Here is a 12416-nt window from a genome sequence, read left to right on the forward strand (position 1 = left end):
AAAAGAGAGAGAGTGAGGAGTGGAAATTTTTTTTCGTCTTATTTTTTATGGTGGGAGTTGACAACAACAACAACGTGAAGTTAGACAAATCATCAAGTATCCCGCGCGTTTTATTATCGTGGAGAATTGGCGATTGTTTTATCCATAAAAACGTTTGATCAATAAAAATAAATATCATCTTGACATAAAAGAGTATATAAAAAATACACAAATATGAAGATTGAAGAAGTTAAAAGTTCTGCTAAAACTCAACGAGTATCAGGACATTCACATATTAAAGGACTTGGTCTTGATGAAAATGGTGTTGCAATACAATCAGCAGCCGGTCTGGTTGGTCAAACATGTGCAAGAGAGGTTAGTAATTCATATTTATATTTAGCTGATTATAAAAAAAGTAAAATGTATTATTATAAATATTTTATTTTTTTAGAATGCTGGAACAATTGTTGATTTGATAAGATGTAAAAAAATGGCTGGTAGTGGTGTGTTATTGGTTGGTCCACCAGGTACTGGTAAAACAGCATTGGCATTGGCAATTGCCCAAGAACTTGGTAGTAAAGTACCATTTTGTCCAATGGTTGGATCAGAAATATACAGTGCTGAAATTAAAAAGACTGAAGTACTCATGGAAAACTTTCGTCGTGCAATTGGTATTAGAATAAAAGAAACAAAAGAAGTTTATGAGGGTGAAGTTACTGAATTAACACCAGTTGAAACTGAAAATCCAATGGGTGGTTATGGAAAAACAGTATCACATGTTATTATTGGCTTGAAAACAGCCAAAGGAACAAAACAATTAAAACTTGATCCATCCATTTATCAATCATTGCAAAAAGAAAAAGTTGAAGTTGGTGATGTCATTTATATTGAGTCAAATAGTGGAGCTGTTAAAAGACAAGGTAGAAGTGACAATTATGCAACTGAATTTGATCTTGAAGCTGAAGAATATGTGCCATTACCAAAAGGTGATGTTCATAAAAAAAAAGAAGTTGTACAAGATGTTACACTTCATGATTTAGATGTTGCCAATGCTAAACCACAAGGTGGACAAGATATTATGTCAATGATGGGACAATTAATGAAACCCAAAAAAACTGAAATAACAGATAAATTAAGAAAAGAAATAAATAAAGTTGTCAATGGTTATATTGATCAGGGTATTGCTGAACTTGTACCAGGTGTATTATTTATTGATGAAGTACAAATGTTGGATATTGAAACATTTACATATTTAAATCGTTCATTAGAGAGTGCAATTGCTCCAATTGTTATATTTGCAACAAATCGTGGTCATTGTAATATTAGAGGCACAGACATCAAGGCACCACATGGTATACCATTTGATTTTCATACTCGTTTAATAACAATTAAAACACCACCATATGTTAAATCGGAAATTCAACAAATTGCCAAAATTCGTGCTGTTACTGAAGGCCTACAAATTGAGGATGAAGCATTAGCTGCACTTGGTGAGTTGGGTGCAACGACAACACTTAGATATGTCGTACAATTATTAACACCAGCATCTTTAATTGCTAAAATTGATGGAAGAAAAGTCATTCAAAAACAAGATGTCGAAGAAGCTGCTGAATTATTTATTGATGCTAAATCATCAGCTAAAATTCTCATTGAAAATTCTAATTTATTTATGGAATAGATTTTTCTTTAATCTTAGGCTTGTGTGAATATAAATTTATTTTAATAAGAAAAAAAAAAAAATAACAAAAAGAAAAAAAAAAAGACAAAACACTTACGTTAAAGTTTTTTAAGACGAAAATGACTTCATAAAATATCATTTAATTTTCAAGTTTTGTAAAAAATAATAAAAAACAACATTAATGTAAATTTTTTTGTTTTATTTATTTAATAACTATTTCCTTATAATAATGTTCCATTTAAATTATTGAATCAAAAATTAATATTATTGAAAAAATAAAAAACTATATTTAAATGTTGATTTTTTTTTTTGTTGATAAAATTTATGAGCATTCCATTTCTTGCTCAGCTGAAAAAAAAAAAAGAAAAATATCAATATCATGAAATCTGTTTGAAATTAATTGTTAAATAATTTTTAAATAATAAAAACTTACTAGCAGCAACAGCAGCAGCAGGTTGATTAAACATGAAAGAATCTTGATATTCATCTAAAAATTGTGTTGATCTTTTTTCATCCAAAAAACGATCATATACTTTACGAACATCAGGAACACTGACCTCGGTACCTTTTCTTTTACGACATACCAATGATGACAGAGTAATAAGTTGAATAGCATATCTCAATGATGTTTCACGTGCAATTCTCGTCAAAACAATCAATGCATCATCTGACATTTCACAGTCTTCCTCTTCACATCTTATTTTCAGGATTTCTTTTAAATCTTTATCTGAGTATTGACTTGTATGAACAATGATCATTCTATCAAGAAAATCAAATGGTATACCATGTGGACTTTTGTATGTTGTTCCACGTACTTGTGTGTCACGTCTGTTTGATGCCATTATGACAATTGGTGCCATTTCATTTTCCAATGCACAATTTAAATATGAAAAACAATCAATGTCCAACATGTGTACCTCATCAATGAACAATACACCTGGTATTATTTCGGCTTTTCCTTCTTCTCTCCATTCAGCAACTTTGCCATTAATTTGTTCACGTACTTCTGGCTTAATTTCACCGGTGTCACCAGAAAATAATGCCAAAAAACCATGTGTACGACTATTGATAACATCAATTTCATGCAATGACACTGTATGAACAACTTCTTTTCTTTTTTGTAATTCACCCTCTGGACACTGTACAAATCTCGTTTGTGATCCAGTTGCATCATAATCACGTGCACGTGTAAATGAACGTCCAAGACGATTAATTTTACCAGTTGCTTTGTCAATTGTTATGACATCACCAGCTTGTACTTTTTCCTTGATTAAACTGTCAATCATTTTATTACCAAGATCATATATTGTTTCCATTTCAGTTGTTTTTAATGTTAATTTACCAACTTTAACACCACTACCAGTTGCTGGTCTATCAACTTGTATTTCAACAACTTCACCTTCAATTATTTCAGTCTCTTCTTTGATACGTACACCAATTGATTTTCTAAGTGCTTGTGTTAATGACTCAGTTTTGCTCATTTCCAATGAAAATATTTCTGATGCAGCCATTGATGTGAATGGTGTATCTTGTCCAAGTGTTTGTGCTAAACCCATGGCAATTGCTGTTTTACCAGTACCTGGTGGTCCAGCCAACAAAACACCACGTCCAGCTATTTTTCCAATTTTAATCATTTCCAGTAAAATACCCAAGGCTCTACGAGCTTTTAGCTGACCAACCATACCTTGAGATACATGACGAGGTTGAACAGTGTCATCTAAACCTAAACCACGTATATGAGAATGAGTACCAATTCTCTCAATACGTGTTATTTCACGTACTTCTTGTACTTTTGCTGCAGCAATTGCCTAAAAATAATTATAATAATATTACAGTTATATTATTTTAGTTGTTTAAATTTTCATGTTGCTATGACAACTGTTAAATTTTGATGATTGATTATACATATTATTTTGTAAATTTAATCTGTGTTATTATTTAAAATAATTAATTACAAATTGATTGGCAATTATTGTTGTCTATTTAATTAAGTAGAAAAATATTATTATTTTGTATCAACAAATTAGCCGGTTAACCGATAACCTCAAATTTTAATTATTTAATATTACAATTTAATTTTTTTGTACTTGAATTTTCTTTAAAAAATTAGTTGAAAAAAAATAATTAATTAATTAATAATTTATAATAAAAATTAACTCACCGCCATAATTATCTATTGATTTTTGTGTTTTTATTTATATAAAAATATAAAATCCGCGTGTCGCACGCAATTTATTATTTTTCCTTGAAAATTTTTGTGTGTATTGTTTATTACTATTATTATTATTATTGTTAATGACTGCTAGCGCTATGGCTTCCATATTGCGGAGATGTATATTTTTTTAAAAGCTATTTTACCAACACAATTCAAATTGACTGATATAAAATATACTGATATATAATGATCAAGTACTTGTAAGTTGTAGATATCTAAATAAAATTTTCTCTACATATTGTTTTAGTTATTGTAATTCGTATGTACTTGTGGATTGTGATTGATTGTGATCCTTGCCGTATGTCAACGTGTTAAATAAAATTTAAGTTCGAGACATTCAAGACTGTTCACTTGGAACTTTTTTTTTTTTTTTGTGTTTTTATCAGTTTTTATCAGTTTTTATCAATATCATAGCGGCTCTAATAGTCTGTCCAGCTTTTATTCAGATAGCACCACACATTACTTCTGGTATTTTATTAATGTAAATTTTTGAAAAAACAATTTGGCTTATTTAATAATATCAATAATATACTTTTTGGGTCTAAGTTGTTTAGATTTTTTCCTTCTATAAATCTGTAAATTTTTAAGACAATATCCTTTGTTGCACTCGATTGATTGGGTATATTTTATTCCTGAAATAATTTCACAAATAATTGATAAAATTAGAAGTTTAGAACATTGTAATTTACATCCCAATACATTATGCATACAATAATAAATTTATATCATTTTTACTGAGTTTGTTTGCTCAAGAATTATTGTTGGGATTAATTGAATAAAAAATAAACTCACTACATAATTATTATACTAAAAAATGTTTTATTATATTTGAACCAACTCTGTTATGTAAATTTAAATGGAAAAAAAAATTAACTGATTATTACTTTGCTGATAGTAAAAATGATAGTTACGAATTTCAAGTAAAAATAATAATATTGATAATATAATTTACAATGTAATTTAAAAAAGAAAAAAATTATAATTGATTATAATTTTATATTTTGATTTCTATCACATGAATATTATGCAAAAATCTATTAATTAATGAATGGCAGTCCATTTTTTTAAATGTTTCTTTTTTCAACAGAAAAAAACAATGAAAATAATATGGTAATAAAATTAATCATGAGATCTTGTGGTTCACACCACCGATGATCATGAGAACATAAACGAAAAAATTCATAAAATCAACATAAGTACAAAGTGCAACCAATGCATAAATCTCTGGTAATATTAAATACTCGCCTTTACCATTTATTATAAGTTGTATTTCACAATTAATAAAATACGAATACACTAGTGCTCCCACTGTACCATAAATACATATAAATATATAATATATACTTGTATATGAAAGAAAAAACTTTGTAATAATGCCGAAAATCAAAAGTCGAATTACACAAACAGTGATCGTTTTAGGCAACATTACATGAATCCATTCTGTTATGAATGCTAACAAAGTCATTGAGAAACAAAGAACAATTGTTATTCCAAGAGTAAGAAGTAACTGAAAAAATAACAATAACAAATGATTATTTATTTTTAAAATATAACAAATGTATATAAAATAAAAATTATAAAATAATAAATCAACCTCATGTTTCCGGAATCGTCTTAATGTTACACTAATAAGACCACTTGCAATGGCAACAAAGATAATTAGAACAATCGAATTCAGTTCGTCGATAAAATTAATAATTAATTGTCCAAATAGAAATAACAAATGACTCGTAAGAAGTGGATCAACTTTTTGAATGAAACCAAGACGTAATTTTTCTTTATTATCATTGGCTTCATTTCGTGTTGGATTTTCTGGATCACTTGTGTTGCTGATTATTCCAGGTGTTGATATTGCACCTGGTGGTGATGCTGGCAGTACAAAATCCGGACCTAAACATAATTTATTTATTGCAAATTAAAAGTATAAATTAATTTAAAGTGTTAAGACATTTTTCAATTAATTTGACAATTAATACTGCTTCAAAGATTTTTTTGTAAATAAAATAAAAATATATAATAACCTGGTTGACCTGGATATCCAGCATTGGGTGGATTTTCATTGCTTGACATATTTTTCGTCTATTTTTACTGAAAAGAAAGCCCATTATCATTATCACCACTTTTTTTTTTCTTTAAATTGAATTTTATTTTTGATAAAAAGTAAATTATTATTATTATTATTTCTTTCAAATTAAAAAAATAAAAATAATACACTGTTGTTGTTATCAACAAAGTTATAAAATCTATTTTTATTTTTTTTTTTTTGGTTTTTTATATTTTTGATTATCAGCACCTGTGAGTCGTTTGTTATCTACGCTATGATTCATCAACTATATATTTATAAAATAAAATAAAATATCCATCAACCATTTTTTTTTTTAAATTAATTTTTTTGTTTTTACATCAAGTATCCATGAAAATTTTGACCCATTTAATAATAAATGATTCAATTGTACAAATAAATTCATTGTATTTTATGACTTTTATATAATGATTGATGTCTAATTATTACTTATTACCTTGATTTATTAAATTTTTCCTGTCCACGTTTACACAAAAAAAAAGGTTTTTTTTTTGTTTTTCATTATCAACACCTGTGCGTCATTCATATCTACCCAATGATTCATCATGATTCATTAGTAGCATGAAATATTTTAAAAATAAAATATCAATTAGCCTTTTTTTTAATTTATTCATTTGTCACCAGGTATTGATCAAATTTTTTTTTTCCATTTTATATAGATGATTTAATTTTACAAATAATTTAACAATATATATTTTATGATTATTTTAATTAATGAACAATGTCTCATATATTACTTACGTTTATATTTATTAAATTTATCTTTGCGTCCTCGTGTATCCACAAAACACAAAAAAAAAAAATATTGTCAAATGTTGTCAGCAAATAAAATAGTTGAAATTTATTTTCCAATAAATTTTTATTCTATTAAAATATGTATTATATAAACTTGCGAATTAAATTGTTGAATATGGTTGGTTCAAGTTTCGTGACTGTTTGTGTCTCCCTCTATCAATAACTCCATAGCTCTCTAACTTTTATCCAGATGGCAACCCCCAATAACTTCCTGTCAATATTATTGTTATCATTATCAACACCTTGATAAAGTTGGCGTTTCGCTGACGAATCAGCTGATGTAAAACCGTATTAAAAGACAAGAGACAACACCTCTTCTATTGTCACAACTCACAGCTCACAGAGAGTCAGAGACAAATTGGTGATTCATTATAATAACAATTGTATTGTTTAAATATACCTATACCTATTAGTATAAAAAAAAATTGTTAAGTTTATATATCAAGTATAAAATATATTATAAAAAATGTCATTAAATACTGCTCATGCAAATGACGGTGTATTATTACACAATGGCGAATGGTAAGTCAATAATTATAAATTATAATTTCGTAAATATTTATCAATTTAGGCATATAAAATTATTACCAACACACTTCAACAACTACGCCGCATTGTAAAATATTAATTTATCACTGACGTGGCCTTGTTTTTTTTTTTTTTTTTCTTTCCTATCAGATACTATGATTTTCAATTAAATTACTCAAAAAATATTAATTTTTTCCAATTATTATTGTTTTAAAATATGAAAATTTTTAAATATATATTAAAAATTGAGTAAATGTTCATTTCATTGTGACAAATAAATTGACAAATTTAAAATGATAATCCAATGACGCAATAATCAACTGTAATTGATAATAAAAATGAAAAATGTAATTTATGTTTTAGCATTTTGTTATTCTGTGACAATGTTACAATGGAATTTCATGGTCAAGAACAACTTGATTTTCTTGGTCAAAAAAAAGGAAGAATATATTTGACAACTCACAGAATGATATTCAATGCAAAAGATAAAAAAGAAAGAATGCAATCATTCAGTTTTCCATTTGTAACATTGAGTGATACTGAATTGGAACAGCCAATGTTTGGAGCAAATTATATTAAGGGAAAATGTTGCTCTCAGCCAAATGGCAACTGGACTGGTGAATGCAAATACAAGCTGCATTTTAAAAGTGGTGGTGCTGTTGAATTTGGACAGGCAATGTTGAGAGCAGCTGCAATGGGTAAACAAACATTTTTTTCTTTTTTATTTTTTTTTCCTATTCATCCATCAATTTCTTTTCATCAACTCGATACTTTTTTTTCTTTTGTTGTTGTAAAAGGGTTTTTGTATTGTCAATTGACACCAATGTACATATTTTTTAAATTGAATTAAATTGAATTTTTAAAGCTCAAAGAAATGGTCCTGGATATGATGCTCCACCTCCATATCAACCACCATCATCAAATTGGTATGCTGCACCACCACCAGCTTATCAAGCAGCACCACAAGGTTATTATGGATGGATGCCACCAACTCATGCATTCCCAGCATCTCCACCAGGTTAATTATATTAAAAAAAAAAAAAACAAAAACATTTAAACTATAAATATAAATTGTGTTAATTAATTGTTTTTTTTTTTTTGTAATTTTAGTAAATTCAGTCTACATGACAGACTCACCACCACCATATCCAGGAATTAATTCAGCTTATGTCAGTGGTGGTAATCCACAACAACAACCACAACCAGGTGGTGGATGGGGTAGTGCTCCACCACCACCATCAGCAGCACAAGATAATAGTTGGGCAAATCCAAGCTACAATGGACAACCTGGATTATTAGCAGGTGCGTATCCTGGATATCCACAACCTGGTAATAATAATTACCAACAACAACCACCACCATACTCGGCATTATCATCCCAACAATATTATCAAGGACAAAATCCATACCAACAATATCCACCTCAATATCCACCTCAATATTAATTAACTTCCAGCGAATATATATAAATATTGTTACACCGTTTTTTTTTTTCTCAAATTTTATTAAAATATTTCAGCTCTGTTTATGATTATTTTTCAATGTCAAATTAAATAATTAAAATAATCTTAACAATTTCAAATAAATATTACTGCTTGCTTTTTATATTCATATAATATATATTAAATGGAAAGGATTTTGAACTTGTTTTATTGTTGGAGTGTGTAATAATAATTGTACTCAAGTGAATTACGATTTCTTTAAATAATTACAGTGTTGTAAAATTATATACATATATATATCTCTTTACTATTATAATCTTGAGGATTAAACGTAACTGTCGTCTAGTTGATGGTTTTTTTTCATTAATTTAAACAAACAACCTGCCAAAAATAATACTAGAATTATTATTTTTTTTTATTATTGAGAAATATAGTCTAGTTTTATCATCACTGTGAGAATGCTGAAATAGTTTTTTTTTTCATATTTTTTTTTTTAATTGACAAACATAAAAACTAAGAAATTTGTGATTTTTTTTTTTTTTTGGAATAATGTTTTTGTTGATATGTGTATATAATATATATATTGTGTAATAATTTAGCGGCCATTGCATAATAATTTACATTGAAAAGTTGTGGTGAGAGATTTGCTTTCACTGTGTCTCTCCGACGTTATTTCAAACTTTAGTAGAAATTCATGAGGCTCGGATGTCGTTCAAATTACCTTGTCAAAAAAAAAAAAATAAATAACAAATAGATTTTTAGAAAAAAAAAACCCAATAAATATTATCTAAAGTTTAACGATTATTTGAAAAAGAAAAAAAAATAAAAACATCTGGTGATAATTTAGCTTAAAGTGGTTGAACGAATGCACAACTGGATTCAAGGATAACTAAGCCAGTTATTTTATTTTATTTTTTTCTTCATTTGATACATGAAAAAAAAGGGTAAAATGTCAGTCGGTTAAAAAGTCCAACTTGTTGATGACCAACTGACAATATTTTTTGAAACAATTTACATATAAAATTCAATGAACAATCCAATCATGCCAAATCAGTGTCGTTTGAACAAAGTGTACGCGTGTATGTTAACATTTTTATTTATTATTATACCAATTATTGTTTTAATTACTATATAATAATTTAAACAAAAAAAAAAACAAACAAACAAAATATTTTATATTTATTATTTGGGGTATTCTGCTTTTTTTTTCTCTTTTATGAACAGATGCAAAGGCTTCTGAAGCTGCACAGAGTGCATACTATGATCCAAACAGGCCACAGTGTGCATATGTTCCACCACCTGCATACTATGTAAGTATTTATTGGAAACAATTGTTAATTAAAAATATTAAAGTCTTAAAATTGCAAGTGTCATTGAGATGATGATGATGATGATGATGTTTGTCCTTGAAATGAAAGAGAAATATATATTTTGAAAAAAATAAGAAGGGGATTCTTGCTGGCATTGACTTTTAATGATTTCCACAAATAATTTTATTATTATTCATAACAATAATGATTATTTTATATTTATTTATTTCAACAGGAAAGTCCACCAAGTTTTCAACAAGCAACTGGTAAAAAAAATCAATAAATACCAAGATGATGATACAACTCAAAATAATTATTTAAAAAAAAATTCCAAATTCACATTTTTAATTTGTTTATTGTTATAATTATTGATTTTCATTGGGTTTTTTTATTATCTCATCATTTTCTAAAATAAAAAAACACATAGTCAAATGATATTTTTAATTAATAAATATTAATAAACAATGCATTTTTAATTTATTTTATCAATATTTTTTGATTTTTTTCTTCTATATACAAACACACACACACTCATAAAAAAATATATATTTGACAAATTTTTTGGATGTTAAAAATGATAAATAATGATAATGTTTAATGCCCTAATTGCATTTTGATATATAAATAATAATGTACAATTTATTTTATCTTTTTGAATTTTTAGCACATAACTTTGTGCACCAATATTGTCAAGAAAATTAAAATGCTGATAAATAAAATATTCAAGCATATTAACAATTGTTGTTATTTATTTTATTATTAACATATAAATATTTATAAATAAAATTGATTTATTTAAAAAACAATTTGGCATGCACAATCAGGTATAAAAAAAATAAAAATATTGTCTTTTTTTGTTTGTTTTTAAAAAATTATACTTAATTGGAATTATGATAAATTGGATTAGCCATATTCTGATGTTATTGTGAGACTTAAATTTTTGTCTCTGACAATTGTAGCATGATACCACACTCTGGTGTCAAGCAATACAACATCACCAGTATCAACATTAAAAGTAAAACGTTCACATACATTGTCACACTCTGGTGTTGGTGCAACTTCCCACGTCTTCCTGCCAAGTACTTGTCCCTGCCACATTAATCTTGGAATATAATCCAGCTACAACAATCAACAACAAGATTGTCAAGATAAAGAAATATAGGTATAATTAAACTATTTAAATTAATTAAAATAACTTACATGCATACTGGCACCTTCTTCATATCCCATAAATATATAATTTGTTTGTGGCACTTCAGCATCAAGTGGTAAAAAACTTGGTGTTTCATAATATTGATTGATGACACTCAATACACCTGGATGACAATTTTTCCAGCCAACATACCATGAATCTTTACCATCAATATTCATGGCTCTTTCATGGCTCATATAAAAAACTTGTTTTAAACTTGTAAAATTAGTTTTAAAATTTAAAAATTGACAGTCTTCTTCAATTGACTCATAGGCACCATCAATACTGTCATATAAATTTTTAAAAAATTCAATACTAAATACACTTGATGCTTTCCATGTTTTAGCACCATTTTTAACAACAATTGGTTTTGATGAATATGCATATTTTAAAAAATCATTACGTGTTATGTTGGTTGGTAATATTATTGGCTCTTTAACATTTCGACAAAAATTACAATTTGAATTTGGACGTGAAAATTCCCATATTAAATAATTATTTGGTAAATAACAACGTGTGTCATATATTAATTTACCAATTAAATCATTTTGTATTATTATTGATAATGTTATTGATGATAAAAAACATATTAATATTAATTTCCATTTTATTGATTTTAAATATGATGATTTTTTTTTTTTGGTCTTTAATTTTTTAATTGGTATTGCTATTTTTTTAAGATTATTTATATTTTCACCTTTTGATAAATATTCTTTGGTGATATCAATAAACATATCATGAATCATCTCCTTTTTTTGTATTTCCATGATTTTTTTTTTTTACACACAAGCATTTTTTTTATTTTCTATCTTGTATTATATTATATTACCTATATATTATCACTGAATGAATATAAATATTATTTTAGATTGATTCTATATTTTTATGTATTTTTATGTAGTGCGTTTGACGATTGAAATAGGTAAACTGTCCTTGAGCCACTTGTAGTTTGTACTGGTGGTACATATGGAAAAACTAAGTATGGTAGTAGTAAGTAAAAGAAAAAGAGAAGAGAGGAAAAAAAAAGCTTATCTAGAAGAGAAGAGATGAGGTATGTATTACGAGAATTGATTATAGTGGGGGGGACACGTGCCAAAGACTGTCATCTTGCTATTGGTTGAAACTTGAATCTACTTCTTGGTTGTGCCTTGGTGCCTCTCTCATGCACTCTCATGTTGCATCTGTCTGCTCCAC

The 12416-nt window shown here is 27.1% G+C and overlaps 4 protein-coding genes across 5 annotated transcripts; 2 read left to right on the forward strand and 2 right to left on the reverse strand.

Annotated features, from left to right (window-relative positions):
* Positions 1-99: 99 nt before the first annotated feature.
* On the forward strand, positions 100-1845 carry LOC122860606 (ruvB-like 1). Its single transcript, XM_044164497.1, has 2 exons — positions 100-354; positions 431-1845. Exons 1-2 carry the CDS (start codon positions 214-216, stop codon positions 1655-1657), a joined length of 1368 nt encoding a protein of 455 aa, XP_044020432.1. The 5' UTR covers positions 100-213; the 3' UTR covers positions 1658-1845.
* Positions 1846-1956: 111 nt separating this feature from the next.
* LOC122860605 (ruvB-like 2) lies at positions 1957-3927 on the reverse strand. Its single transcript, XM_044164496.1, has 3 exons — positions 3819-3927; positions 2091-3465; positions 1957-2005 (listed from the first exon to the last, which is right to left on the reverse strand). Exons 1-3 carry the CDS (start codon positions 3822-3824, stop codon positions 1980-1982), a joined length of 1407 nt encoding a protein of 468 aa, XP_044020431.1. The 5' UTR covers positions 3825-3927; the 3' UTR covers positions 1957-1979.
* A 3076-nt stretch (positions 3928-7003) lies between these two features.
* Positions 7004-10770, forward strand: LOC122860610 (WW domain-binding protein 2). Of its 2 annotated transcripts, XM_044164503.1 has the most exons (6): positions 7056-7272; positions 7642-7976; positions 8144-8296; positions 8389-8580; positions 9945-10030; positions 10266-10770. In XM_044164503.1, the coding sequence occupies exons 1-6, from the start codon at positions 7217-7219 to the stop codon at positions 10311-10313; spliced, it is 870 nt and encodes a 289-aa protein (XP_044020438.1). In that variant the 5' UTR covers positions 7056-7216; the 3' UTR covers positions 10314-10770. The 2 variants fall into 2 exon arrangements, with proteins under 2 accessions (XP_044020437.1, XP_044020438.1); XM_044164502.1 differs by lacking the exons at positions 9945-10030; positions 10266-10770 and having other exon boundaries at positions 7004-7272; positions 8389-9492.
* Positions 10760-12298, reverse strand: LOC122860609. The gene is made up of 2 exons (XM_044164501.1): positions 11231-12298; positions 10760-11149 (listed from the first exon to the last, which is right to left on the reverse strand). The coding sequence occupies exons 1-2, from the start codon at positions 11987-11989 to the stop codon at positions 10934-10936; spliced, it is 975 nt and encodes a 324-aa protein (XP_044020436.1). The 5' UTR covers positions 11990-12298; the 3' UTR covers positions 10760-10933.
* Positions 12299-12416: the final 118 nt, after the last annotated feature.

This window comes from Aphidius gifuensis, linkage group LG1, assembly GCF_014905175.1.
Source record: "Aphidius gifuensis isolate YNYX2018 linkage group LG1, ASM1490517v1, whole genome shotgun sequence".
Classification (NCBI taxonomy): Eukaryota; Metazoa; Arthropoda; class Insecta; order Hymenoptera; family Braconidae; genus Aphidius; species Aphidius gifuensis.

Bases quoted from the DNA above. Each gene is read 5' to 3' on its own strand.
- LOC122860606 (XM_044164497.1), top strand. From the start codon at position 214: ATGAAGATTGAAGAAGTTAAAAGTTCTGCTAAAACTCAACGAGTATCA. The intron at 355-430 runs GTTAGTAATTCA...TTATTTTTTTAG, and splicing joins GTCAAACATGTGCAAGAGAG to AATGCTGGAACAATTGTTGA.
- LOC122860605 (XM_044164496.1), bottom strand. The intron at 2,006-2,090 runs GTAAGTTTTTAT...TTTTTTTTTCAG, and splicing joins TGCTGCTGCTGTTGCTGCTA to CTGAGCAAGAAATGGAATGC.
- LOC122860610 (XM_044164502.1), top strand. From the start codon at position 7,217: ATGTCATTAAATACTGCTCATGCAAATGACGGTGTATTATTACACAAT. The intron at 7,273-7,641 runs GTAAGTCAATAA...TTTATGTTTTAG, and splicing joins TTATTACACAATGGCGAATG to CATTTTGTTATTCTGTGACA. The intron at 8,297-8,388 runs GTTAATTATATT...TTGTAATTTTAG, and splicing joins ATTCCCAGCATCTCCACCAG to TAAATTCAGTCTACATGACA.
- LOC122860609 (XM_044164501.1), bottom strand. From the start codon at position 11,989: ATGGAAATACAAAAAAAGGAGATGATTCATGATATGTTTATTGATATC. The intron at 11,150-11,230 runs GTAAGTTATTTT...TGATTGTTGTAG, and splicing joins AAGAAGGTGCCAGTATGCAT to CTGGATTATATTCCAAGATT.